Source organism: Halichoerus grypus, chromosome 15 (genome assembly GCF_964656455.1).
Source record: "Halichoerus grypus chromosome 15, mHalGry1.hap1.1, whole genome shotgun sequence".
Classification (NCBI taxonomy): domain Eukaryota; kingdom Metazoa; phylum Chordata; class Mammalia; order Carnivora; family Phocidae; genus Halichoerus; species Halichoerus grypus.
The window spans coordinates 45,044,007-45,071,994 of NC_135726.1; the positions used below are offsets into that span (position 1 = coordinate 45,044,007).

At 54.6% G+C, this 27,988-nt stretch overlaps 2 protein-coding genes across 2 annotated transcripts; both read left to right on the forward strand.

Annotated features, from left to right (window-relative positions):
- The first annotated feature begins 7 nt into the window (after nucleotides 1-7).
- On the forward strand, nucleotides 8-11,538 carry LRFN3 (leucine rich repeat and fibronectin type III domain containing 3). The gene is made up of 3 exons (XM_036067987.2): nucleotides 8-1,016; nucleotides 2,307-3,743; nucleotides 5,808-11,538. The coding sequence occupies exons 2-3, from the start codon at nucleotides 2,323-2,325 to the stop codon at nucleotides 6,271-6,273; spliced, it is 1,887 nt and encodes a 628-aa protein (XP_035923880.1). The 5' UTR covers nucleotides 8-1,016; nucleotides 2,307-2,322; the 3' UTR covers nucleotides 6,274-11,538.
- A 1,751-nt stretch (nucleotides 11,539-13,289) lies between these two features.
- LOC144380310 (IgGFc-binding protein-like) lies at nucleotides 13,290-27,772 on the forward strand. The gene is made up of 7 exons (XM_078063556.1): nucleotides 13,290-13,344; nucleotides 13,856-15,166; nucleotides 17,508-18,397; nucleotides 20,813-21,368; nucleotides 22,009-22,604; nucleotides 25,907-26,495; nucleotides 27,043-27,772. Exons 1-7 carry the CDS (start codon nucleotides 13,290-13,292, stop codon nucleotides 27,648-27,650), a joined length of 4,605 nt encoding a protein of 1,534 aa, XP_077919682.1. The 3' UTR covers nucleotides 27,651-27,772.
- The last annotated feature ends 216 nt before the right edge of the window (nucleotides 27,773-27,988 follow it).

A 27,988-nucleotide genomic window follows, 5' to 3' on the forward strand; every position in this document is an offset into this window, starting at 1 on the left:
CCTGCGCTGCGGTGTCTCCACCCCAGAGTGTCCCAGTCTGTCCGTCTGTCCTCGCCCAGGCCTCGCCCCACCCCGGCCCCCGGGGCTGCCTTGCCGCCCCCCTCCCCCGACCGCATCCCCCCCATCCCTCCGGGCCAGTCCCCGCCGCAGCCGGGGAAGCAAGCCGGGACCACGCCGCCCCAAACCCAGGGCCCGCACCCCGACATCGGTGGCCTGCACCCCGAGATTGGATCCAGAGATCTGGAAACCTGAGCCTGAGACCCTTATCTGGGGCTGGGACCCCAAGACCTGGAGCCTGAACACCTAGTATCTGGGGCTGGAATCTCAACATCAGTCTCTGGAACCCCAAGACTTGGAATATGGACCCCCAAATTTGGAGCCTGAACCTCAAGATTTCGCATCTAAAGCCCCAAATCTGGAACTGAACTCTGAACGCTGTGCCTGGGACCTTGAAATCTGGGACCAGATTCTCATATCTATACTCTGGAACCCACTATTTGGGACCCGAACCCTGAGATTTAGGCCTCAAATTCCAAGATCTGAACCCCGGCATTCCAAGGGGCCTAAACCTGAGTTTGAGCCTGAAGTCCTTGCTGCAAACCCGAATGCTGAAATTGAGGGCTAGAGACCTCCAAATCTTGATTCGGCACCCCAATATCTGAACCCAGCACCCCAGTATCGGATCCCAGGACTGGGCTTGAGACTCAGACCCTAAACTCTCCATTTGGCTGTTTAGCATCCCAAGACCAGAACTAGGAGACACTGGCTCTAACCAACCCAAACTGGAGCCTGGGTCTCTAAAATTGGCCCCTAGAGGCCTTATATTTAGAGATCTAGGACCCTAAGTATCAAGGTCTAGAGACTCCATGGCCACAGATCTGGGCTGAGATACAGCACAGTCCCTCTACAGAGGTCCTGGGGACAGAGAAGGCATGACCAGGCCCCCCCTCCAGAGCCCTGACCCCTGACCCCTTGGAGCCTGAGGACTCTGCTCCCTGGGGCGGCTTCCAGCTCAGGTAAGGCTCTTGGGGGACCCCCATGGTGGGGAGGGACCTGGGAGGAACTTTGTGCCTGGGGGTGGAGGTAAGTGAGAACTAGGTCCCCCTGGGCACCCTTGGGGTTTTCCCAGGAAACAAATATCCGCCCCCCTCCTCCAGGGGTTTGCCTCTAGCTCCGCTGTGCCTCAGATACTCTCTGGGTATTTATTTGACCAGCACTGCCCCTCTGACCTCCTCTTCCCCAGTTTATGGCACCTCCAGGTCTCTGATCTCGCACTCTGTTCTCCAGTTTCTTCCCACCATCTGTCTCATCTGACCGTCTCCAGACGCCTCTCCTGGCCACCGCCCCCCTCACTGACCATCTCCGCTCACCACTCCTCGCTCTAATCATCTTTGACACTTCCATCCACCGCTGCTCTCTCAGGCCACCTCTGTCTGCTGCTTCACTCAGTGACCACCTTTGGCATCTCTGTCCACCGTGCCTCTCTCGAATCATCTTTCACCAGCTCTCTTGCTCTTGTCCACCCCTGACTCTGAGCCTTGGCTGTCTCTGACCATCTTTTGCCATTGTTCTCGCCCTCCTCCTGCCGCCTGTCCCAACTGCCAGTCTGCGACCCTTACTGACCACCTCTCTTCTCTCTGTCTCTCTTGAGCACTGGAGTTCTCCCATCATCTCTAGTATCTCTGGCTGCCTTTCCTCTCTCTGATGACCTCTCCCCGCACCCACCATCCTACCCTGCTGTCCTCATCTCCAGCTGTCTCCTCTATCTGACTACCTCTCTGGCTCTTGACCATTTTGGACCATCTTTGACCATGTCTCCTAGATCTGAGCACCCCTGACCACGTCCCTTCCTTTTCCACCTCTCGTCTTCTTGGCCATCTCTAACCATCTCCCTTCTCTGGTCATGTTTGACTACTTCTAATCATTCCCACCACCTTGACTGCCTCTTCTCTCTGGCCGTCTTTGACCATGTCTTTGACCATGTTTCAAGCCCTCTGGCTTCCCTTCTACCCACTCTGATCAACCCTCCCGTTCTCTCTCTCTGACCATCTCTAATTACCTCCCTCTCCTCTGACTGTCTTTGATCATGTCTGCTCCCTGTGACACATCCCTCTGAGTCTTTGACCAGCTCCTCTGGCTTTTGATCCGTCTGACCACTCTCACTCCTCTGGCTGACCATCTTTGACCCAATATTTTGCTCCCAGCCCGCTGAGACCTTCTCTCCCGGTCCTGAACCACCCTGATGCCCTCTGGCACCCCCCCCTTCTGGCCTCAGCCTGCCCTAATGCCTCCCTTCTTCCCTGTAGGCCGCCCCTGCCCGCAATGGCCGTCCTCCCTCTGCTCCTCTGCCTGCTGCCGCTGGCCCCTGCCTCGTCTCCGGCGCAGCCAGCCACTCCCAGCCCGTGTCCCCGCCGCTGCCGCTGCCAGACACAGTCCCTGCCCCTCAGCGTGCTGTGCCCGGGGGCAGGCCTCCTGTTCGTGCCCCCCTCGCTGGACCGCCGGGCAGCCGAGCTGCGCCTGGCGGACAACTTCATCGCGGCCGTGCGCCGCCGCGACCTGGCCAACATGACCGGCCTGCTGCATCTGAGCCTGTCGCGGAACACCATCCGCCATGTGGCAGCCGGCGCCTTTGCTGACCTGCGCGCCCTGCGGGCCCTGCACCTGGACGGAAACCGGCTGACCTCGCTGGGCGAGGGTCAGCTGCGTGGCCTGGTCAACTTGCGCCACCTCATCCTGAGCAACAACCAGCTGGCGGCCCTGGCGGCCGGCGCCCTGGACGACTGCGCCGAGACACTCGAGGATCTCGACCTGTCCTACAACAACCTGGAGCAGCTGCCCTGGGAGGCCTTGGGCCGCCTGGGCAACGTCAATACGCTGGGCCTCGACCACAACCTGCTGGCCTCCGTGCCCGCTGGTGCCTTTTCCCGCCTGCACAAGTTGGCACGGCTGGACATGACCTCCAATCGCCTGACCACCATCCCGCCCGACCCGCTCTTCTCCCGCCTGCCGCTGCTGGCCAGGCCCCGCGGCTCCCCGGCCTCCGCCCTGGTGCTGGCCTTCGGCGGCAACCCCCTGCACTGCAACTGCGAGCTGGTGTGGCTGCGGCGGCTGGCCCGGGAGGACGACCTGGAGGCCTGCGCCTCCCCACCCGCTCTGGGCGGCCGCTACTTCTGGGCCGTGGGCGAGGAGGAATTTGTGTGCGAGCCCCCCGTGGTGACTCACCGCTCGCCGCCCCTGGCGGTGCCTGCGGGCCGGCCAGCCGCCCTGCGCTGCCGGGCAGTGGGGGACCCCGAGCCTCGCGTGCGCTGGGTGTCACCCCAGGGCCGGCTGGTGGGCAATTCGAGCCGTGCTCGTGCCTTCCCTAACGGGACGTTGGAGCTGCTGGTCACCGAGCCGGGCGATGGTGGCATTTTCACCTGCATTGCGGCCAATGCGGCTGGTGAGGCCACCGCGGCTGTTGAGCTGACCGTGGGTCCCCCCCCACCTCCCCAGCTAGCCAACAGCACCAGCTGTGACCCCCCGCGGGACGGGGATCCTGATGCCCTCACCCCGCCCTCTGCTGCCTCCGCCTCCGCCTCCGCCAAGGCAGCTGACACCGGGCCCCCTACCGACCGTGGTGTCCAGGTGACTGAGCATGGTGCCACAGCCGCTCTTGTCCAGTGGCCGGACCAGCGGCCTATCCCGGGCATCCGCATGTACCAGATCCAGTACAACAGCTCAGCCGACGACATCCTCGTCTACAGGTGCAGGGCCCAGGCAGTGGGCAGAGTGGGGGGCAGACTGAGGTGGAGGGAGGGCTGGAGCTACATCTGTTGGCACCCCGGGCTGCAGTGCAGCTGAGAAATGAGGCTGAAATGGTTACAAAGGAAATCAGACGGCAAAGGTAAAAGAAATCAGGCAGAGAAGGCAAAAGAAATCTGGCAGTAGTGATAAAAAGAAAGAAGGCAGCAAAAGTCAATAGTAACAGATATAAAAAAGAAATCAGGCAGCAAGAGTAGAAAGTAATCAGGCCAGAAGAATAAAAAGTTAATCGGGAGGGGGGGAGGGGAGGAGCAAGGTTGGAGGGGTACAAACAAACGGAGTATAAAGGTGGAGAGGAACCAGGTGTTTCCAGAGGACAGGACTAGATATAAGCCAAGTTGCAAGAAGAAAAGGAGATCAAACAGGAAGGTACAGAGTTCATGGGGAAAATGAAATGAGGGAGGAGGCAAAACAGAGATCAGGCTTTGGGTCTGTGCAGTGTGAACTGTTCCCGATGTTTAGAGTTCTAATACGGTGACATCTCAATTTGTGATTTTCTAAATCAAATTCAACCTAGTTCATGCTCCACCTGCTAGGTGAACGGGAACATTCGCTTTGCCCACTGTTGGGGATCCCCTTCTCTATTTAATTGTTGCAAGCGATAGAAGAAAATCTGGGGCTTCTACACTCCAAGAGGTGGATCAGGACATCTTCCGCCCCCGAGCTGGAGAGCATTTGGAACATCTGCTGTGGCTGGCCACATGTGGTCAGGAGTGGTGGCTCCGACCCAGAGGCTGCTGACACTTCTCACCCGAGTCTAACCTTGCATGGGTGGCTGTGGATGGTTCCCTCTTCTCACTGCCAGGCTGGGCCAAGGGTGCGGTCCCCGAGGCCCGGCTGCAGAGAGTCAGGCCTCCCAACGCCTGGAGTGTGCACCTTATAAACCCAGTACCTGGGTCCCTTTCCTTCCCCAGGGGCCCACATCTCAAGAGGTCATCAATTGATTTCCTTTTCAGTCCTGGAAATCTAGCGAGCTTATTCTGTTCCCTTTCTCAGATGGCCGTAGTCCCTGGAGGGGGAGTCGGCTCCATGGAGGGCCCACACCCAGAAATCCCACAAATCCTGCCCACCTTGCCTGGCAGGGGATGAGACAAATGCTCTCCTAGATAGTCACCCTCTCAGAGACAATCACGGGGTTCCCTGTAACTCCCACATTAAAGCAGTTTAGGAATAAAACAGATTATAAAACAAGTTAAATCTCCAACAGGGTGCTCTGCTGCAAAAGGAAATAGAGTAGAACTGGGTGCTAAGGATAAAAGGAAATGGGAAAGGTAAGGATAAAAAACAGGCAACAGAGATAAAAAGGGAATCGAGAGCCGGAGCTGGAAGAAATAAGGCAACAGGGAGAAAAAGAAATCAGCTGTGATGGCTGAGGCACATCAGTTTCACGAGAACAGAGACCGGCTCACTGGAAAGTGCACTGTAGATACAATAATGATAATAAGGCAATGGGGCTAGGGGGACATTCACTGGCAGGTTAGAAGGAAATCAGGCAGCAGTATGGGGGAATCAGGCGGGCAGATGAGAGAATTCTAGCTGTACGCTGGAGGAGCGTGGGGCAGCTGGAAAAGGGAAATCAGGCCCCAACTGGAGGAGAGGCAGGGAGGGGAACCTGGGGAGTTGGGCGAGGGTCTAGAGGGGGACCCGGAGCTGGGGTTGGAGGGAAAGTTGCACTGCAGGGTAGCTGGGCCCTGAGGCCATGGTGAAACCGCAGAGCCCAAACAGAGGAGCAGTGAGCAGCCTGCCCAGGAGGGAATCTGGGCACTGGGGCTAGAGGGAGATTAAACTGGGGGATTTGAGTGGCAGGCGCCAGCAACCAAAGACGATCCATGGGTTATCAGTCAGGAGGCTGGCCCGGTATTAGACCAAAGGGAATTTGAGCCGCGGTGGGAAGGGACTTGGGCTAACAGCGGGCTGGGGGGAGATCGGACCGGAGGGTTGGGGCACAGTGCAGGGTGGGTGCTGGGCAGCCAGAGACCTGACCCCCCACCTGCCTGTCCCTCCAGGATGATCCCCGCCGACAGCCACTCTTTCTTGTTGTCGGACCTGGCGTCGGGCCGCACCTACGATCTGTGCGTGCTGGCAGTGTACGAGGACGGCGCCACAGGGCTGACGGCCACGCGGCCCGTGGGCTGCGCCCGCTTCTCCACCGAGCCGGCGCTGCGGCCCTGCGGGGCCCCGCACGCACCCTTCCTGGGTGGCACCATGATCATCGCCCTTGGTGGAGTCATCGTGGCCTCGGTACTGGTCTTCATCTTCGTGCTGCTTATGCGCTACAAGGTGCACGGCGGCCAGCCCCCCGGCAAGGCCAAGGCACCCGCACCCGTCAGCAGCGTTTGTTCGCAGACCAACGGCGCCCTGGGCCCCACATCGGCCCCGCCCGCCCCTGAGCCCGCGGCGCCCAGGGCCCACACCGTGGTCCAGCTGGACTGTGAGCCCTGGAGGCCCAGCCACGAACCCATGGGACCCTAGCCTCTCGCCCACCTCTACGGCCGTTCTGGCCCCAGGGGTGGGAGGACCCAGGCACCCCATGGGACCTGGCCTCAGACTCACCAAATTGCTCACGGTTTTTAAAACTCTGATGGGGAGGGTGTCGGGGGCACCGGGGCACAACAAGAAAGTCCTATTTTTCTAAGCTTGGGCCTAGGCCCTTGCCCTTGTCTCTGTCTGTGGGGGTTGGGGGGGATCATGCAGGGGTCTGGAGTTGGGAATGCCTCCTCTGGGGAGAGACCCCCACCCCACTCCATTCTGTCTGAGGTTCCTGGATGAGACTGAGGATGGTCATCCATTCAGTTGACAGAATTCCGTGAGCATGCCCCCTGGGTGTGCCCTGTGCTGGGTGATGCTGCCATGACCCAGAACGGCCCCAATCCCTGCTCAGAGAGCAATAGTTCAGAGTTAGCAGAGATGTGGTGATGAGGGAAGCCTAAGATATTGCGGGAGCCCAGGAAAGGTGCCTGACTCAGCCTAGGGTGTTGTCAGGGAGGCTTCCTGGAGGAAAGATGAGATCTGAGCATGACATCAGAAGGAGATAATTGGACAAAGAGCAAAGAGAGAGCTGTCCCAGGCAGAGGGCCCAGCACAAGCAAGGACTTAGTAAATGCCAGACACTGGGGGTACTGTGGTAGAGGTAAGGCAGGAGGGGTGAGCAGGGTCCAGGACCTCCAGGCTGAGGAACTCAGCTCTGGTCTGATAGTACTCGGGAGCCATGGAGGATTCTATGCAAGGGAGGGACAGGGTCAGGAATGGGCTTTAGGGAGCTCTTTCTAGCTGTCATGAAGAGGATGGACCAAAGGGGAAGACTGAAGCTGGGAGCCTGGGGGAAGCCAAGGCAGGGACCCAGGTGGCTAAGGACAAGACTGGACCGGGCAGGGCTGGGGGAAAGGAGTAGGGGGTAGGTGAGAGAGGAAGCTGAATGGACAGATTGTGGAGCTGAAGGGCTGTGGGGGAGGGAAGCGTCCAGGGTGAGGCCCAGGGCTCTGGCCAAGGGAGGGGACAGTGGAGCCACCTGATACAGAACCAGGAAGAAGGTACAGGTTTGGGGAATATGCTGAGGCCAATGGGGGGACTTGGTGAATGTGGGAGGCCCCAGAAGACTTTTCTAGGGGGTGGTGGCCAGGAGGCCTCAGGACCCTGGTCTGAGGCTGGAGCTGGGGACCGAAAAGAAGGCTATGTCAGCAGAGATGGAGAATGAGGCCACTGGGGTGATGAGACAGCCTCTGGGACTTTCCGTATTTAAGGGACAGGCAAAGAAAAACCTGACAAAGACTAAATAGCAACAGCAGATGGAGGGACAGAGTGAAGCAAACCAGGCAAGTCAGACCCAAGTGACTATTGTGTTTAATGATATCAGGCCATGGTGACCTCAGTGAAAGCGGTGTTAGGGGATTGGCTGGGCAGGTGCCAGATTCAGCTGATTTGAGAGTAGGAGTAAAAAGTATAGTTAGGGAGCGTAAACCCTGTGATTCTGTGGACCTCGGACCTGGTTCAGGTTGATCTGGACCTATCAGCCCTGTGTCTCTGCAAGGCTGGTCCTCACTCTGTCTTGGACTGCCTTGGGCCCCCCTCAGACACCAGACCTGGAGGTTTGGAAGACCAAACCCTGGGTCTTGGTAACATCGTGCCTCATTGGAGAGCCAGGAATGGGATAGGCAGTAAGAGGAATAGTGTTCCTTGACCCCAGACCTCCTCTGGTGGTGGGTCCAGAGGCAGAGAAGATGGAAGTGGGGGAGAGGGACTGAAGTCCTGTGAGTGTTTTCTGGAGTGATGCTGATGTGAGGAGCATGGTGAAGAGGGCCCAAGACTGGACTGGCCATTCTCAAGACCTGGTGCACATGACCCTGTCCTCGTGGGATAACATCCTAGATTCTGCAACAGTTTTCTTGGTGGGTATAGGCTTTGAAAATGATCTTCCACCAGTCATGGGAACAATCTGAGTCCCAGGGACCTGGTCTGACTCCTGAGTCCTCCAGAAGCATAATGAGGTCCTTCTTGTTTGTTACCCTTGGTGGCTGAGGTCAGGTGAAGCTATCAGGGTGAGTGAGGTGTCTTGGCCAAGGGGGCCTAGGGAGTGGGAAGTTTGGAGGTCTAGTGCCAACTACAAAATACCCAGTTGCTGCCACGAGGGGGAGCCAGAGTGCACCATTCCTCAACCCTTTTTTTTCTAAAGATTCATAGTATTTTATTATTTTTTTAATTTTATTTATTTATTGGACAGAGAGAGACACAGCGAGAAAGGGAACACAAGCAGGGGGAGTGGAGAGGGAGAAGCAGGCTTCCCGCAGAGCAGGAAGCCCGATGCGGGGCTCGATTCCAGGACCCTGGGATCATGACCTGAGCCGAAGGCAGACGCTTAACGACTGAGCCACCCAGGCGCCCCCCTCAACCCTTCTTTTTAAATTTGAATAATTTATTGTGTGCCTACTTGTGCAGCATACTGGGAATTCAATACTGAGCAAATTCAGGCACAGGTCCTGCCCTCACATATCTCACCATTTGGTGGGGAAACATGTGAAATCATCACACAAGCCAGTGTAAAGCATCTGTGGTGATGGCGAGGGGAGGGGCGGGGCATGCAGGAGAGATCCATGGAATCGTGAGACCCTGTAACCAGGAGACCTGACCCAGGAATTGAGGTTGAGAGAGGCTTCCTGGAGGCAGTGACTACTCAGCTGAGATCTGAAGGATGCTCAGGTTGGAGTTAACTGCCCCGGGGGTGGAAAGGGCATCCCATGCAAATGGAACAGCATGTGCAGAAGTGTAGGGGCTGGGGGGTGCATGATGAGTAACAGGGCCTGAAGGGGGCTGCTGAGGCAGGGTGAGGGAAAGATGCTGTGTTGAGGCTGGAAAGTGGGAAGGGGCCAGATAATGCAGGACACTGTAGGCTGCCGGGAAGAATCTGGGTTTTATTATAAGTGGCATGAGAAGCCATTGGAGGTTTTGAACAAGGAGGAGAAGCTTCCTTCTTCAGGAAGCTCCAGTGGTAGGTCTGTTTGCATGTAGGGGACAGAAGTGGAGAAGGGAGACCGAGGAAGGGGCTACTGCAATGGTCCAAGCAGAACGCTGACCCAAACGAGGTTGGGGCCTGAAGTGGATGGACTGGAGAGAGATTTGAGACTACCTCACCAGGGACCTCTGTCCCCTATGCAAAGGAGGACAGTGTGGACCACTATCCAATGATCTGGCTCTCAGGCAAGGTTGTAGAGACTGGAAAAAAGAGCTGTGGGACCCAGGTGTGTGATATCCAAGGATCCGTCCCTCAGATGAGGAAGCTGACCTGTCTGTAGCATAAGAATTAAGAACTTTTTCCAGGTTCAAGTACCAGGCAGACCGTGGACGTTGGCTCTGCAAGGCAGAGACCATGACTGGTTGGGGGGAGTTTCCTTCCAGGAAATGCAGGCCTGGAAGGGGGACACACACCCAGTGGTAGCTGATTATACATTTGGAAGCAAAGAGTGTGGGAGGAGAGAGATGGGGGCAGGCTAGTTCCTCTAGCATGGCCCCCCTCTGCCTTCCCAACAGGGTGCCTGGGTCATCCCCCACCCCCATGCAGGAACAATACTACTATGGACAAATGATCACATGTATCTAGAATTTAAAGTTAAAATGTAGCTTGTCCAACACTGCCCAGCTGAGTCCACCAATTTCCTGAGCCCAGGGAATGCTCCTCCTCCTCCCATGGTCCATCCCCTGGGTGGCTTTGAGAATGCCTTGCATATTTTTGAGACCAGGTTTCCTGGAACCAAAGTTCCAGGCTCCTGGAGCGTTTTCTCGAAGTAACCATAGTCCTCATACCAGGACGCTCTCCTGTCTGCATGGTGCCACATCCAACCTATGTGTCTGGGTTAGCGGCAAAGATAACATAGGCCCCGAGTGTCTCCGTATCTGGGGTCCCTTCCCTGCCAGGCCTCAGCTAATGCCAAGCTTTCACAGCTTGTTCTGTGGGCACGTGTTGGGGGGAGTCCGATAAAGGGTTCCTCCGAAAAGGGATGTTTCTCTTCCAGGTTGAACCTGAGCGTGGCCTCTGCCTTTGATTCTTCCCTGGTGCCTGTACCCCTATATGCTTCACAAAAACAAGGATGGGCATCTGTGCTTGGTGCTGCCCTGACCCGTACAGAGCGATGCTGGGCACCCGGAGGGGCGGGGGGGGGGACCAACCCAGCCCCAGACCCCGCCTTCACAGAGCTCCAGGCCCATGGAGGAAATACATGTTCACTAAACAATGGCACCCCAAAGTGGAGAGGGCTGGGATAGGGGAAGCGCAGGGAAGACTGATTAGGGCCTGTCTAAGCGCAAGGGACTTTGGGAGCCCAGAACGGGCTCCTCACTGAGCCTGGCTTGGGAGGTGGCCTGAATGCGGGGCCAGCTTCATGGCAGTGTGACCTGTAGCGTCCCACCACAGCACCTCACGTTTGGAAGGGCCCTGTGCGTGGTTGAATGCCCTGCTGTCGCCCTCATGAAATTCTTAATAATTTTTGAACAAAGGACTCCACATTTTCATTTCACACTGGGCCCTGCATACTTGCGGGATATACAAAAAGAGCCAGGAGAGGAGAGGGTCTTCCAAGGACAGAGAACACTGTGTGCAAAACACAAGAAAAGGAAGAGAGGATTGTACTCTTGAAGAGCTGGCTGAAGTTCTGTGTCGCTGGAGCACAGAGCGGAAGATGGGGGATAGTGAGGGGTGAGCTCGGGCAGCAGGTGGATGTCAGCTGCCAGGCTGGCGAGCAGTGACACCATTCCAGAGGCACTAAGGAACCATGGCGGAGGGTCGGGGTCAGGCTTGGACTTCAGAAAGATCCATCTGTCTGTGGTGGGGAGGGTGGCTAGTGCCACGTGACAAAGAACAAGGTCGGGGGGGGAGGCTGGGCTGCCTGTGGAGAGTGTCTGGTCACTGTGATGCAGGCTCATGAAGAGCCTTGAATACTTGGGTGACAGTCACCCAATGCACCAGGAGACTGGCCAGGGAGACCCAAAGCCACAGGCTGAATCCAGAGCTTCATTTTCACTTGAAGATTTTCACTGTTGGGGAGTGGGGTGCACAAGGGTAGGTTAATGGGTGTCACCGGTAGGTAGAAAATCTTTATATGAGAACTCACATGGATAGACTGATGAAAGTGAATACAAAATTTACAAGAATTTAGAGTATAAAGTGTAAGACTTCAAAGGACTTTATTCTGGGTATATTCTGGCTTCAACTCTGTGGAACCCCTGGAGGGCGATTCCCTCTCCCCGGTCCTCCAGATAAAACATCAGATCTTTCGGACCTTCCTCTTCATCCATAGCCCTAAACGCTGTGGGCCCTCCACCACCACCCCCACCCCCGGGGCTGGGAACTGACCCCCTTCCTGCTTCACTCACCTCCTTCTGGGGTGGCACCTCTCCACATGCCCCCATGCTCCTGTTTTCCTTCTCTGCCGAAGACCCCCACATCTCTGTCCCCAGCGCTGGCCCCTCCTCTAAACCTGGCTTCCCTCGGCTTCCTGGACAGCCCCCAGGCCTCTCACATCCACCGGGTGCCACATTGGCCTTAGCTTCCTCCCAAACCTGCCCCTCTTCCCCAGGTCCTCTCAGGGCGACCCTCCACTCAGCCTCCTGGCAGCCCTCCCACCTAGCCTTCCTCCCTTCTCTGGCTCCACCTTTTTCTAGCTCCTGCCTCACCCACCTGGGTCCCTGCATCTCCTCCCCCTGGAGTCCTGGCCTCAGTCTCCCACTCTGGTCCAGGGAATCTTCGTAAAGCCAAACCTGACCCTCCTCTGCATAAAACCCTCCATGGCTCTCCTGGGTTCCTGGGACGAAGTTCCAGCTACTCAGCCTGGCAGTACAGGTCTTGCCCCTCCCCCACCTGCCCCCAGCTCCACCTCTAGCTTATATGTTCCCCACCTCAGGCTGGAAGGAAAGAAGTATTCCCTGAAAAGCCCACCCTTTTACACCCCCACGTTGTTCGTGTGCCCTGGGGGGAGCCTTCCTTCACCTCCTCTGCTTGTGTTGAAGAGCAGAGGAAGGATCTTAAGCAGGTGAGAAATGAAGCTATTGAAAGAATTCCTTCTTGAATTCTCCCTCTACCCTCCCTACCAAAGGCAAGGGTTCTGGGGGGAGAAAGGGGCTAGGGGTGCAGGTTCCTAGGACCTGGGAAGGAAGGGGCTGGAAACTGAATCCAAGGCCTTTCCTTGTCTGGAGAGCCAGCCTGTCCTTCGTCCCGGATCCTCCACGTAGGGTGCAACCCCATTGTTCTCCAGCTCAGGACGTTCTGGAAGGAGGGGAGTCATGTGGAAGCCATTGTCTTTCCTTGGGCAGCTCCGCCCCATAGCCTCCAGACCTGCACATCCAGCACATCGTGTCCTCTCCTGCCTCTGTCACTTCCACGACCTAGGAGTTCAGGTCCCCAGTCCCCTCCTCCCTGAGACACAGAAGTCCAATGTCTATTTCTCTCCTTCCTCAGAATCCAGGAGTCCAGGCTCCTGCCCCCGCCCCCCTTCCCAGGACACCTAAAATTCAAGCCTGAAGGCTCTCTGCCCTTGGCAGGCTCAGGAGTCCTGTCCCACTTTTCTTGGAAACCATGGAATTCTTGCCCTGCCCCCTTTGATCTCCTAATTCACTTCCCCATATCTGTCCCTCCCTTCTTCTCTCTGTGTCGCTCCCCCTCTGTCTCTCCATCTCTCCCATCTCCCTGCCCCCACCCACATAATTAGGCCTCATTACAATCAATGGCACCAGGTCAGACTGGAACCAGTGCTAATGGGGACATCCGGTGTGCTGAGGGGAGGTCTGGGCTCAGGCATCTGGGACTATAAATACCCCTGCACTGTGGCCTCAGCCCAGCTCCTGCAGGTGAGACCTGCAGCCTTGCCTTTTTGCCTGGGCTCCGAGGCCTGAGCCCTTCTCTGGGATTCCCCCTGTGCCCCCTTCTGCTCCTGCAGTGCAAGGGCTGAGGCAGACTGGCACCGAGAGACTGCTCTAGCCCATAACTGTCCACCCTCTCCCCGGCCATGGCTGCCCTCTCCTCTGCCCTGCTGTGCCTTGGTGCCCTGGGCTGCCTGTGGGGTGAGTGATCCATGGGGGATGCAGAAGACTGGTGAGCTGCTCTGGATCTGCAGCAGGGGACTGGTTGTGCTGGCTGGGGTTTGGGGCTGCCTGGCATGGTTCTGTAACAGGGGATTAGCCACAGTGGAGCTTCCTGGGACAGGGCCCTGGCCCGCTGGGTCCAGGGACTGTTTGGGTAGACTCTGTGGCGGAGAATTGGCCAAACCAGTTGTGGGAAGGGGGCTGAGCAGGCCTTTCTGGGACAGATGGTTCAAAGGAAACAGCTTTTTTTAAAGTTAATATTTACCAGATATTGTTCCATGGCCTTTACATATATTATCTCATCTAATATTCTCATAGCTCTGCCAACACCCCCTTTTGACAGATGAGGAAACTGAGGCCCAGAGGTGGTACCTTGCCCACGTTGACATGGCTAGAGCATGGCGGTCAGGATTAAAACCTGATGTATTTGACCTCAAAATCCAACAGATTACGCTGACTCCCTCCTTTCCCCTTGGGTTCGTTCCCTCAGGCCCAACGGTTGCATTTGTGGATTTCCAGGGCCGTTACTTCATCACGGCTTTCTTGGAGAACGGGGCCGCTGAGAAGCCCAACTTCCGCCTGTACGTGTCGCCACCGCCCAAGGGGCCCCCGACGGCGGTGCAAGTGAGGGCGCACCCGATGGGGGGCCCGCCCCTTCGGCGCGCGCTGAGCCTGCAGCCAGGCACCACTGCCTTGGTGCGCCTGCCCAGCGCTGTGGAGCTGCGGGGCTCGCGGCGGGCGGCGGGGGGCGCGGTGCGCTTAGCCGCGTCGCGACCGGTGGGAGTGACCGTGGTGAACGCGCGTGGGCGCACCTCCCTAGACACGGCACTGGCGCTTCCGCGCCGCCTGCTGGGTACGCGCTACGTGGTGGTGACGCCGTCGCTGCAGCCCCACGACCGGCACAAGGAGTTTGCGGTGGTGGCCGGCGCTTGGCCCACGCGCCTGCGCCTCACGCCTCCGGTGCCCATCCTGCTGGATGGCGTCGAGCATGCTGCCGGCCGGCCCCTCCTCGTGCGCCTTGAGCCCTTCCAGGCGCTGCAGGTGCAGAGCGCAGGCGACCTGTCGGGCACGCGCGTCGTGGCCACTCATCCCGTCGCGCTGCTGGCTGGCCACAGTTGCCTGCAAGCGAGAAATAAGGCCTGTGGCCACGTGTCCGAGCAACTCCTGCCGCAGGGTTACTGGGGCCGCGTCTACGCCGTACCCCCGTTCGCGCCCGCGGCTCCCGGACCCAAAGACCACGTGTACGTGGTGGCGGACAGCCTGGGCAGCCTGAGCTTCTGGGGGGGCGGCGCCGAAGGGGCGCAGGCTCTGCGCGGTGGAGTCGTGCTGCACTTCGCCGTGGACCCAGTGCGTCCCCTGGTGCTGCGCTCCTCTGCCGGCCTGCAGGTGCTTTTCCTGGCCGCAGCTGCGGCCCGCGGGGGCGTCGCCTACAATCCCTTCTTCGCTCTCTTGCCTCCGGTGGACGCGTTCAGCCGCAGCTTTGCGCTCACAGCGCAGCCGGGCTTTTCCAACGTGGCGGTGCTGCTGGCGCGCGAGCCCACCCCGGTGCTCCTTGATCAGCAGCCGCTGCCCAACCTGCACTGGCGCCTAATCCCCGGCGGCCCAGAACCGGGCCACGGGCAGCATTCCGGTGAAAGCCACGCCACCGCTCCGGGTTTCGTCTGGACCGAGGTGGCATATGGACCTGAGCCCGGAGTGGTGCACTTCCTGGAGACTCGCGGGCCGCCCGTGGGCGTGCTCAGCTTCGGCACCGCCCCTGGCGCGGGCTTCGGGACCCAGGCCATGGGGCAGCCAAGCGTGGGTGAGCAGCACTGGGGCCCAAGACAGTGGGAAGTTGGGCAGACGATGGGATTCCAGGAGATCAGGGACGGGGAAAATCGTAACACTACCTTCAATTGTTCACATAGCAGCCCGAGGGGCAGGGATTTTTTTTCATGCAAATCACTCCCTCCTCCACTCAAAATCTTTCCATGCGATTATTATTACACCCAGCAGAAGCACAGTACTTACAGTGTTGTGTGTGTGTGTGTTTTTAAGATTTTATTATTTGAGAGAGAGATCAGGAGCAGAGGGAGAAGCAGACTCCCCACCGAGCAGAGAGCCCTATGTGGGGCTCAATCCCAGGACTCCGGGATCATGACCTGAGCAGAAGGCAGATGCTTAACCAACTGAGCCACCCAGGCGCCCCAGTACTTACAGTGTTTTATGAGGCCCCATACAATCTCTTCCCATTACCTCTCTGATCTCATCTGTTACTCTTGCCCTTCACTCACTCCAGTCCAGCCCCACAAGCCACCTTACTTTCTTCTCCCTGCTCAGAGCCTTTAACACTGACTGTCCCCATGATATCTTTATAGATCTCACCCTCATCTCCTTCAAGTCTTTGCTCAAATACCACCTTCTTACCGAGGCCAAATTGACCACTCAATTTAAAATCGCAATTCCCCATCCCTGACAAACTCCAGCCCTTCCCTGATTTTTTTCCAGCTCATATCACTTTCTATATACTTACTTATTCTCTTTCTCTGTCTCCCATCAGTTCCTTGAAGTCAATGCTTTAAAAAAAAAAAAAAATTAAGTAAGTTCTAAGATACACAGTTAATTGTACGATTTTTAGGTAGGACAGTGTCCAACCCTTAGTAAATATTTGTGGAATGAATAATAATGGTTATAAGTTGTTAAATGTGCACCAAATCATATGCCAGGCACTGGGCTCAAAAAGGAAGTTATTGTTGAAGGTCACATGTTCTTTTTCTTTACTACAGTGTAAATTGTAAACAGTGGGGTCAGGGGAAGGGATAAAATAATGGGTGCTTGACCTTCCCGCTAGTCTTTGAGGTTGACTGTAGAACAGTATTGTAATAATTCCCTTTTTTCTGGGGAGGGGAAGGGCTGGAGGTTAAATCTTTTAGCAAGTTTGCACAGCTAGAAAGTGGCAGAGTCGGGATTTGAACCCAAGTCTACTTGCTTCCAGAGCACAAGTTTTTAACCACCTTTTTGTGTTGTTTTATTTTGTACTGCTTCACACAGACTTATAGTCTAGACTTATGAGCTCAGCGGTAAGTGCTTTTATATATAATGTATGTACATTATACAATGTATTCCTCACAGCCACTCTGGAGGCAGGTCTCTTTATTATCCCCATTTTTAAAAAAGGATTTATTTATTTATTTATTTGAGAGAGGGAGAGAGAGTGGGGGGAAGGACAGAGGGAGAGAATCTTCAAGCAGACTCCCTGCCAAGCGGAGCCCACCGTGGGGCTAGATCCTAGGACCCATGAGGTCATGACCTGAGCTGAAACCAAGAGCCGGATGCTCAACTGACTGAGCCACCCAAGAGCCCCTGTTATCCCCGTTTTATAGAGGAAGCAGTTGAAGGTTGAAGAGTGCCTGGCATGCAGTAAACATTTGCTATCATTAATTTTCGACAATTTATTTTAGATTTACTTCAGGCTAGGCCTGTTCTGGGTACGGGAGATGCAACGATGTACAACATAGAAACATTCCTACCGAAAGGAGCTGATACTTTAGTTCATATTCTAATCCATACCAAAAGTCTGTATTCTGTTTTGATGGAAAATATGCAAACCCTTACAGAACGAAGTTATTTCTTAAAAGTTCACTTTGTAGGTGTCTAGTATCATGCATCAATAGCTATGAAAAAAATAACTCCCCTCCCTGGGAAATGGGGTGGCTAGATCCCAACAGAACACACACACACACACACACACACTACACAATACATACACACACACACACACACACACACATTTTTAAGGCTGCTTAACATGGCAAGCTGGAAGTCCTCACTGGCCAAAACCAACGCACAGATGTGTTTAGACTTACTGGCACATAGATTTTGTTAATAACTGATTGGTGTCCTTAGATGGAGTCTGTGCTCTCCAGCTCATCACAACAAGGATGTATACCCACACTGTGCTGACCATTTCTCTATTGTCCTTCAGCCCCACCTTTTTCTTTCTGACGATATAGGCCCACTTCATTTTAGATTGGGAACCCTGCTAGCTTATGAATGTTGAGTCTCCATCAACCCTGGAGGCCTAGGGCATGAAGGCAGGAAAGGGTGGGACCAAATGCCAGGATCTAGTTCTGTTGCATCATTTCATCTCATCTCATCTCCAGATATTCTGACTGAGGAAGATCTGAACCCTCCTACAGAATTCTATCCCCTCCTAGAATCTTCCCTGGTGATGCCACTCCAGTTCCCAGGATCCTGTAAGGACCATGTATGCTCCAGTGGGACCACATGTCACCTTGTGAAGCACAAACCTGAGTGTGTGGCCAGCACCCAGGCCACCGAGATCATGTTCAGTCCCAAGACAATATCTCTAAAGGACTCTAATACAGTGTCCTTCTCCAGCTCTAAAACCGCGGCAGAGAGCACACCTGAAGCAGAACCGGGGCTTGTATCTGTGGCCATGAATGAACTTAAGCCTCAATCTTTAGCTTTGGTTAAACCAGAACTTGAACCTTTGGCTCTAAAAGAACCAATTCCCGGGACGCTGGTTGTGGCTGAACCAGCACCTGCACCTTTCCCCCTACCAGTGCCCACGGCTCAACCAGAGTCCGAACCCAAGACAGTGTCTAAGGCTGGGTCAGAAGCCATCTCAGCGGCCAAGCTGGGGCCCAAGGTGGTGGCCGTGACTGAGCCAGGCTTGGAGGCTGTGACTATGGCAAAGCAAGAACTTGGAACTGTGGCTGGGTCCAAAATGGTGTCTGAGGCCAAGTCGGAGACAGTGGGCATCTCTAGTAAGGGGCAGGGGGGCATCACAGGGGGTACCTGCTGGGCTTCCGGGCTACCATACATCTACACTTTCGATGGCTACTCTTTCCCTGTGTCTGGAGGCTGTACCTACATGCTGAGCCATTGCCCTCAGGCCCTCCCCAGTGGCCTCCCTGCCTTCCAGCTGTGGATCGCCAGCTCTGGAGAGAGGCAGCCCATGCACTTTGTCACGATGCGCATCTTTGGTGTCACCATCACTGCTGTCAAGCACGAGTTCGGCTTTGTCCAGGTAAGAATCATTAAGTATGGAATCCTGGGAAACTCTATCCTTCTCCATCCCTCATTTTTGTCAACTCTACAGTGGAGGCAATTATATAGGTCCACAGTCCCTTATCCAAAATGCTTGGGGCCCGGTGCATTTCAGATTTCAGAATTTCAAGTGGTCATCCCATGCAAATGCCATATATCATATAATAATCCCAATAGGTGTTACATAATTACAAGCATTAATATCTCTGCAGTGAAATGTCTGAATATTCACACTAAGTGGGATAAATAAGACTTTAAGCAGCCATACCATGAGTTCAGGTCAGCTTTTGCTGCCAATTACATTTTTGACATCAAATACACAAAACATCTTAGTGTTCAGGCCACTTTTGCATTTGGGGATTGTGGCTAATGGACCGTGGATTTCTAGCACCTATGTTAACAGGTTCCTGTGAAGTGGGAATGAGTTAACATACAAAAAGCACTTGGGACAGAGTCCACCTCATGGTAAGTGTCATCTGAGGAGTTTGCCATGTTTATTGTCCCCTAACACTGACAACTGGAACCTCTACATTCTGTGAGCTTTGGACTTATCCTTGGACCACATGCAGCCACCAGCATGTGTGAAATTTCTCCTCAGGGAAGGTTTGGAGGCATTACTCTGGAAGGTTGTGGGGGCTAGAATATGTTTAATCAGGGTTGCTAGAGGGAGCACACCTATGAGGTTATGGATATACTAAGCCACTCCTCAGCACCACTATAGAGAGACAATGGACTCTGGAAACTGATGGCCTGAGTTCCAGTCCCAGGTTGTCCACCTGTTATGTGTATGACCTTAGGCAAATCATTTAAACTCTCTGGGCCTTAGTTTCTTCATCTGTGAAATCAGGATGACAAAAAGATTGAACTCATCAGACTGTAGGGAGGATCAAATAGGCTAATATATGGAAAGCACAGAAGTACAGGATGCTAGGACCTGATGCATGAGCCCAAGATGCTCCATACTCCCCTCCACACACCTTTTGGGAACTCACCCTGCCACTCAGGAGTCAGGAGTTCCCCAAGTGCTCTTATGGCTCCCCAGCAACCAGCACCCCAACCCAGGTATCTAGCACCTTCAAATCCACAGGGCGCCAGATTTATACTCTCATCAAATGAGCCCCCATCTCCAAAGGACCTGACACTCCTGAGTTTCTTCATCAATTAAGGAATGTTTTATTATCATGTACCAGACCTTGCTTAAGGCACTGAGGACACATCAGTGATCAAGACAGACAAAATCCTTGTTCTCACGGTACTTATGTTCTAGTGGAGAAAGATCAGCAATAAATAGAAGTTATTATGTGGTATGTTCGAAGGTGATACATGCTAAGGAGGAAAAAATGGATCACGAAAGTGGCATCAGGATGTCTGAGAGCATAGTTTTAAGTAGGAGCACCTCTCTGAGAAGATGAAACTTGAGCCAAGTCTTAAGAGAGGTGAGGGAGAGAGCAATGTGTACATCTGAGAGAAGAGCATTTCAGGCAGAGGGAACAGCAAATGCCTAAAGGGGGGAATCTCACAGGCATGTTCGAGGAATAGCAAGAAGCCAGGCTGAAGAGGAGGGATTGTGGTACAGAGGAGGGATGAAATATCACTTGGGTGTTAACAGGATCCCTGTGGCTGCCATGTGGGGAACAGACTATGGGGCTTGTGAAGGATGCACCAGGAGACCAGTGAGGAGGTCACTGCCATTGTCCGGGCAGGAGATGATGATTGGACCAGGGTGGAGGTGGTGAATGAGAGTAAAAGGTGGGTTGGTAACCTTCTTGGTGGGTGGACGCAAAAAAAAAATGGAAATCATGGATTGGGAGGAGAGATATCATATGATCCGGAAGCTCTTGGTGGAGGCTCTTGGTAATTGGGGAAAGGACACTGGGGTCCTAGCTGAAGGCTCTCTAATGAACTGGAGCTTCCTTAGTAGAATCACTTATCTAGATTCCTGAGAGGAAGATTTCTGAATTTTGCATGAGGTCGCATCTGGGTATTGGTAACAAAACTCCTGGCTAAAATAAATAAATGCAAAATAATTAAAAAATAAAGACTCTGGGTTAGTGCATGGAGTGACCTTCCAACCAGAACAGTGCCTCTAAAAATTCCCTGAGGAGAAATTTCAGACACGCCAGTGGCTGCATGCGGTCCTAGGATAGGCCCAAAGCTCACAGAATTTGGAGGTTCCACATGCTAGTGTTAGCGGACAATAGACATAGAAAACCCTCCTCATATGAACCGCGAGGTGGACTCTGTTCCAAGTGCTTTTCACATATTAACTCATTCCCACCTTACCGCCCCAAAGTCCCCACTCCCTCAGTATCCCCAAATCCAACCCCCTCAGCTTCCATCCTCCACGTCTCCTCAAATGCTCAGGAATGCACCCTTTCTTGGGTCACCCCTGCAGGTGAACCAGCAGCGGCTCCGGCTGCCGGCGACGCTGCACGACGGGAGGCTGCGGTTGCATTTCCGCAGCTCAGAACTCTGGGCGGAGGCAGGTCTGGAGCATGAGCCGCCCGCGCTGCGCCTGGTGTACGACTGGCAGCACGCGCTGTCTCTGCAAGTGACCGACGGCTACCGTGCGCACGTGGTGGGCCTGTGCGGCAACTTCAACGGCGACCCGACAGACGATGTGGGCGGTCCGGACCCGCGCGCTTTCTTGCGCACTTGGGCCCTGCAGCCGCCGGATGCCCCGTGCCACGCCCTCTGGGCTGCTCCCTGCGCCAAGCCAGCGTCCCCACCGGAGACCCCGGGGCCCTGCGCCATCCTGGCAGCTGGGAAGGGGCCCTTTAGCCCCTGCCACGACGTGCTGCTGCCTGCGCCCTTCGAGACCAGCTGCAGTGCTTGGATCTGCCCCCTTCCCAACTACCGACCTGCGCTTTGCTTGACCCTCCAGGCCTACGCGCACGCGTGTCAGCGCCTGGGTGTCAGCATCGACTCCTGGAGATTCCAGACGGGCTGCCGTGAGTGAGCCTTAAGATGGAAAAGGCTATGGGTTACTGGGGAAGGGGATTCTGGGACTTAGGGGGTGGTACTCCTTGATGCTGGAGTTGATTCCTGGGGCAAGCCTGCAGGGTCCCTGGGGTGGGACTGCGGAGGCCGCAGAGGCAGAGTTCGTTGGGTTTGGGGATGGAGACTTCTCCACCCTAGGGGCGGAATTTCTGGTTTCTGGGACCTGGAACACCTAGGTCTTGGGGTCTGGGGCCTTTGGGTCTTAGGGCGAAGGCTTCCGGACCCTGGGGTCCAGAATTAGTTCATTCTAAAAGGCAGGTTTCCTAGATTTGGTGGATGGAAAAGTCCTCTAGGCGACGAGGACTCCAGGCTCTGCGGTGAGAGTTCTGTGTCCCAGGGCCAGACTTTTATGTTCTGGAAAGGGGACTTCTGGTTTCTGATGATAGAAACTTCTTTACTCTGAGATGGAGTTTGCTGGAAAGCCTCCATTCTAGGGGAAGAGGATCCCCAGGATCCTGGGCACGACTCTTGGAAGCAGAGGGCGAGAACGTCTCCATTCCAGGGGTAGCTGAATACTTAGGTCTCTGGAACCAGACTAGGAGATCCTGATGTGAACACTCTCTCCCCTCCACCTTCCTCCCCTGCCCCCAGCCATCGAGTGCCCCCACAACAGCCACTACGAGCCGTGTGGCTCCTCCTGCCCAGAGACGTGCATGGGTCGGTTGCGAGCGTCGTGCCCACTGCCCTGCGGGGAAACGTGCGCCTGTGATGCCGGCTACGTTCACAGCGGCCCTGCCTGCGTCCTGCGGCGCCCCGGGCCTGGTGGCTGTGGCTGCACGCACCAGGGACGTCTGCTGGGACCAGGCGAGACTTTATGGGAGGGCGTGGGCTGCACGCGCCGCTGTGTCTGCCCAGCTTCAGGAGGGAGTGTGATCTGCACCCAGGCCGGTTGCAGGCCAGGCGAGCGCTGCGTTCTGTCACTCGGCCTGCGCACGTGTGTGCCCTCGAGCATGGCGACATGCGTGGCGGCCGGTGGAGGCCACTATATCACCTTCGATGGGCGCCGGTTTCGCTTTCCTGGCTCTTGCGTGTACCTGCTGAGCGGCCTTAGTTCTCCGGCGCCGCAGGAACTGGCGGACTTCCGTGTGCTCCTGGGCACCGGACCTGATGGCCTCCCGGGTAGCCTCGAAGTGTTCGTGTCTGGGTGCCACCTGAGGCTGGACCCCAAGGAACCCAGTCGTGTCCTGGTGAGAAAATCCAACCCTGCCCACACATGCACCCAGGGATCCCACGTTATGACCTCTGACCCAGGGTCCTCACCTCAAGACTCCCAACCCTGATCCCAAGATCCCCCTAACCTCACCCTAGGATCACACCTTGAGTTTTTGTCCTATGATATTGGACCTTCAACCTAGGACTCCCACCTCCTTGCTCTTGCCCCATGATCTCTGACGCAGCCGCTTAACTTTAACCCCCCAAAACTAACCCCTAAATCAGAACTCAAACCTTAACTCTTTAGGACCAAACCCTAAGTCCAGAAGCCCTTTACCCAGTCCCCCATAACTTCTTGTGGCAAAGGAAAAGAGGTTGTAGTGTTGTTGGAAAGGCTACATGGAAGGCGCTCACTAGGTGCCAATATAATAACACATAATGCACAAGAGTCCTCTTAAGGTAGATACAATTGGCATTGCCATTTTCCAGATGAGGAAACTGTGGCCCAGAGAGGTGAGGCAATTTGCCCAAGGTCACACAGCTGATAAATAGCAGAGCTGGTATTTAAAGCTTGGCATTTTAGCTCCAGGGTCTGTTATGCTGTCTCTGCAAATAAAAACAAAACAAAACAAAACAAAACAAAACAAAACAAAAAAACATGACCTCAACTACCTCCTTTGTGAAACATAATTCAGAGTCCCCAATGATTCTGACACCACTTCAACATGGCAAATTTTCTCATCAAGGTAGGAAAGGCCCTGGAAAGAGACACTGGGAGAGGAGTTGTGGGGCCGTGGCGCTGAGTATTCACTGACCACAGAGGACAGGACCCAGACACCGACAGTTATTTTGCATCAGGAGTTTGCCTTGGCAATATTTTTAGTTTATTACTGAATTACCACTTTTTTTCTTTTTGGGTGGATTTTTTTATTGGGATTGCATTGAATCTATAACTCCAATTGGGGAGACTGTTGAGTTTGCCAGCCCACCAATGTGGTATATTTTTGTTTTTATAAGTCTTTTATTTTATTTTATTTTACTTTATTTAAATTAATTAATTAACATATAGTGTATTATTAGTTTCCGAGGTAGAGTTCAGAGATTCATCAGTTGCATATAACACCCAGTGCTCATTACATCACGTGCCCTCTTTAATGCCCATCACCCAGTTACCCCCTCCCCCACCCTCCTCCCCTCCAGCAACCTTAAGTTTTTTCCTATAGTTAAGAGCCTCTTATGGTTTGTCTCCCTCTCTGATTTTGTCTTGTTTTATTTTTCCCTCCCTTCCTCTATGCTCCTCTGTTTTGTTTCTTAAATTGCACATATGCGTGAAATCATATAATTGTCTTTCTCTGACTGACTTATTTCACTTAGTATAATACTCTCTAGTTCCATCTACATCATTGCAAATGGCAAGATTTCATTCTTTTTGATGGCTGAGTAATATTCCACTGTATATATATATATATATATATATATATATATATATATATATACACACACCACATCTTCTTTATCCATTCATCTGTTGATGGGCCTCTGGGCCCTTTCCATAGTTTGGCTATTGTGGACGTTGCTGCTATAAACATTGGGGTGCAGGTACCCCTTCGGATCACTACATTTTTATCTTTGGGGTAAATACCCAGTAGTGCAATTGCTGGGTAGTAGGGTAGCTCTATTTTTAACTTTCTGAGGAACCTCCATACTGTTTTCCAGCTTGCATTCCCACCAGCAGTGTAAGAGGGTTCCCTTTCCTCTGCATCCTCGTCAACATTTGTTGTTTCCTGACTTGTTAATTTGAATTACCACTTTTAAATGAGGAAGGCTGGATGTATAATATCTCTTGAGAAACGAGAAGCCCTGGCAACCAGTCTCCTATTCTAATGGCCACTCGTGGTTGGGACTTTCCTCTCTAGCCAGGGGGACATACTTTCTCTCCAGTTTGTCACAGTCCCCATCAATCCCACGCTCTCCATTTCACTCATTTAGTTATTTGTCTGGTCCCTGGAGGCATGTGATTTAGGACCGGGTTTCATGCTTTTCCTGGGACCAGGGGTCTAGCCCTAGGGGGCCCTAAGGGACCCTAATCCCAGAACCTAAGATCCCTCTGCTACCCCAAGGAACACTGCCCCACAATTACAAATCCTTACTTTATCCTTACAACAATTTTTTCTCAGTGAATATTATTATTTTTCTCATTTTACAGAGAAGTTAAATAAATTGCCAAAGTGAGACAGCTAAACAAACCAGAAGCCAAGATTTGAACCCAGATAACTTGACTCCAAAGTCAAAGGACTCTTAATTACCACAGTTCACTGTCCTGACACATGTAGTTATTAAAATTGGACCATATGAAGCTGCCAATATTTGATTTTTTTTTTTCCTACAAATGTGGCAGTTTCATATAGTTCAACCTAAGTGTAAAGACAATTACTCCTGGCCTGGAGTGTCTGGGACAAAAACTCCTAGCTTGGACTCAAGAATCCTAGAGCCTTTATTGTGGGCCCCAGTATAACAGAGCTTTTAGTCCTGATTCTGGGCTTTTGAAACCCCAGTCCTGACCCAAGGATCCCATTTATTCATTCAACAATCACTTATTGAATACCTACTGTATTGCAGGCACTGTAACATAGGTTATATGTGTTAACTGAATTTCAGACCCAATTTCAGTCCAAGTGGCATCCCCAGACCCAATCCAGGAATTCCAAATCCCCAATTCCCAAAGCTTACAAACCCTCATCCCCAATTCTTATACCCCCAGCCCCAGCTGTTCTGGGCAAATGTGGTTAGACCACGGATAGCAGCTTCAACATTTGTATATGTTGTGGACAGACCTCCCCGCCCTGAGCCATTTGCATAGCACCCTGGAGCCCCTGCCATTACCTAGAAATCCCAGCATCCCTAGGACTCTACAGCCTGACCAAGCCAAGGAGCCTCATTCATTCATCCATGCATTAGTTCAACAAATATTTATTGAATACAGACTAAGTGCCAGACACTGCACATGTGTCCCTTTCAGAGGCTGTCGCTTTCAAATCCCCAAATCTGATCCAGGAATACTACAGGCCCAAATCCCAGAATCCACAGTTCTCACCATCCAAGTATTTGTTGGAAAAAGTAGCAGTACCATGGACAGCATCCCAAGCCCCCCCCCCCCCCCCCGCCCTTTTTTTTTTTCCTTCTTCTTTTTTCTTTTTTTTTTTCCGGTCATTGTAGACAGACCCCCAGTGCCTCAACAAGGCCTTCTGGAGGCCCTGCTCTTACCTAGGGACATAGGCATCCTTGGTACTGATACTGGGTCCCTAGAGCCCCAGCTTGACATACCTTCTTCACACAGGTGAATGGGGACTGGCAGAATCTACCATTCCAGGCTCTGAGCAACAGTACCCTCATCTTTCGCCATGGCTGGGACACTGTGGTCAGCTGCCGCTTTGGCCTGCGGGTGACCTATGCCCCCGGGATCCGCGTGGTAGTGGATCTTCCAGCAGCATATATGGGCCATGTGGTGGGGCTGTGTGCTGACTACAATGGGGATCCCATGGATGACCTCCAGGTGCCTGGAATTGTGCTGGGCACCAAGCTACCTGAGGATGCATTGGTTTGGGCCTTTGGCCGTAGCTATGTGGTGGGTTCCCCGACTGGGTGCCTGAATGTTGCTGACAAGATGCCGCCACTGCCACCATCCTGTGTCACACTGCCGGCCACCAGCACCCCAGCCCACTTTGCCCACATCTGTGACATCCTCTTGGACCCCCTGGGGCCCTTCCAGCTGTGCCATGAGATGCTGGCACCAGGTCCCTATGTCCAAGATTGCATGGTGGATGTATGTCTAGGCATTGGACCCTGCCCCATGCTCAGCCTCTACTGTGAAACTTGCCAGATGCTGGGTGGCCAAGTCTTCCCCTGGCGGAAGTCGAGTCTGTGCAGTGAGTGCCTAGGGCTTCGGTCAGCCTCTCCATCTTTGCTCATCTGGGGAACCTGGTCCCACTCCTGACAGAGGTTCAGCTCCTTGGCTGTTGCCCATCCCAGGGTGCCAGCTCATCCCTGCACAATGTATCCCTGAGACCCTGTACTTCCCACTGCGCCAGCCTGCACCCATCCCTCCACTCCCCACCAGAGACTGGCCCATCCAAAGTGTCCGGCCTACTCTGATGAAAGTCCAGCCCCCAGCTCTCATTCTTCCTTCTTCTTAGCCCTGATTATGGTCCAGCCCTTTAGCCCTTACCTCTCAGGGACTCAGACCTGTTCATGGTCCAGCCCCCAAGCCCTTACCCGTCCAAGCCCTACAGATTAGCTCTGCCTCTGATCCACACCACCTGGTCTTTTGCTATCTGAAGGTTCCCGCAGCTCTGCCCAAGTAGAACTTCACCCCTGCAGGGCCCCAGATGCCCCATCCTAGCCCCAAGGGGGAGGATGAGATTCCCAACAGCCACATGCCTCGAAGTAATCCTCCAACCCTACTTGCTCCCGCAGGCCCGCTGTGCCCCGCACACTCGCGCTACACGCTGTGCGCTCCGGATTGCTCAGACACTTGCGCGGGGCTGAAGCCACCGCCTGGCTGCGACGGCCCTGGGCTCTGCCGCGAGGGCTGCGTGTGCGACGCGGGCTTTCTGCTCAGTGGCGCCGACTGCGTGCCCGCGGTTCAGTGTGGCTGCCTGAGCGCCGGTCGCTACTTGGAACCCGGCGCGCCGCTGTCGTCCCCGCACCCCGCGACCGGCCGCTGCTGCCGCTGCCGCCCTGGCGGCCGGGTGGTCTGCAAACCCTGCCGCGCAGCCGCGGGCGGCCCAGGCCTCTGCCTCGCCTCAGACGGCCTCCGTTACCGCACCTTCGACGGCACCACCTTCCACCTCCCGGGCGCCTGCACCTATTCGTTGGTGAGCACGGGCACGGGCCGCCTTCGGGGTGTGTGGCCCTTCGAGGTGGCGCTGGAGAAAAGCCCACGGACGCCCGAGGTCCGCCGCGCGCTGCTCTGCGTGCATGGCCACCGCTTCGGCCTAGACTGGGAGGACTGGGGATACATCACGGTGAGCCCCCGCCCTGTGCTCCTCCTCCTTTCAGCTGCCCGGCAGTCTCTGTTCTGACGGGTGGGATCTCTGAGTACCGCCGCCTGACGCCCGCCTCTCTCCAACAACCTCATTTCCACTCTCCTCCTCCTTCTCCCTTCTCCACTTCCCCCACCCTCTCCTCCTGCCCCTTCCCCTTTCAGTCCCTCTCTCAATAGTTGGGTCTGCACATCCCCGTTCCATGCTGCTCAGGCTCTCTGTCTCTCCCACTTCCTTCCTCTCTCTTCACCCCCCACGCCCACCCCGCCTATCTCCCCCACCCCCAATCTTCATCTCGGCCTCTCTTCCTCCTCCACCGGGGTCTCCATGTGCCCTCTCCTGCTCCACGACTACCATCACCTCTTCGCCACGAAGCC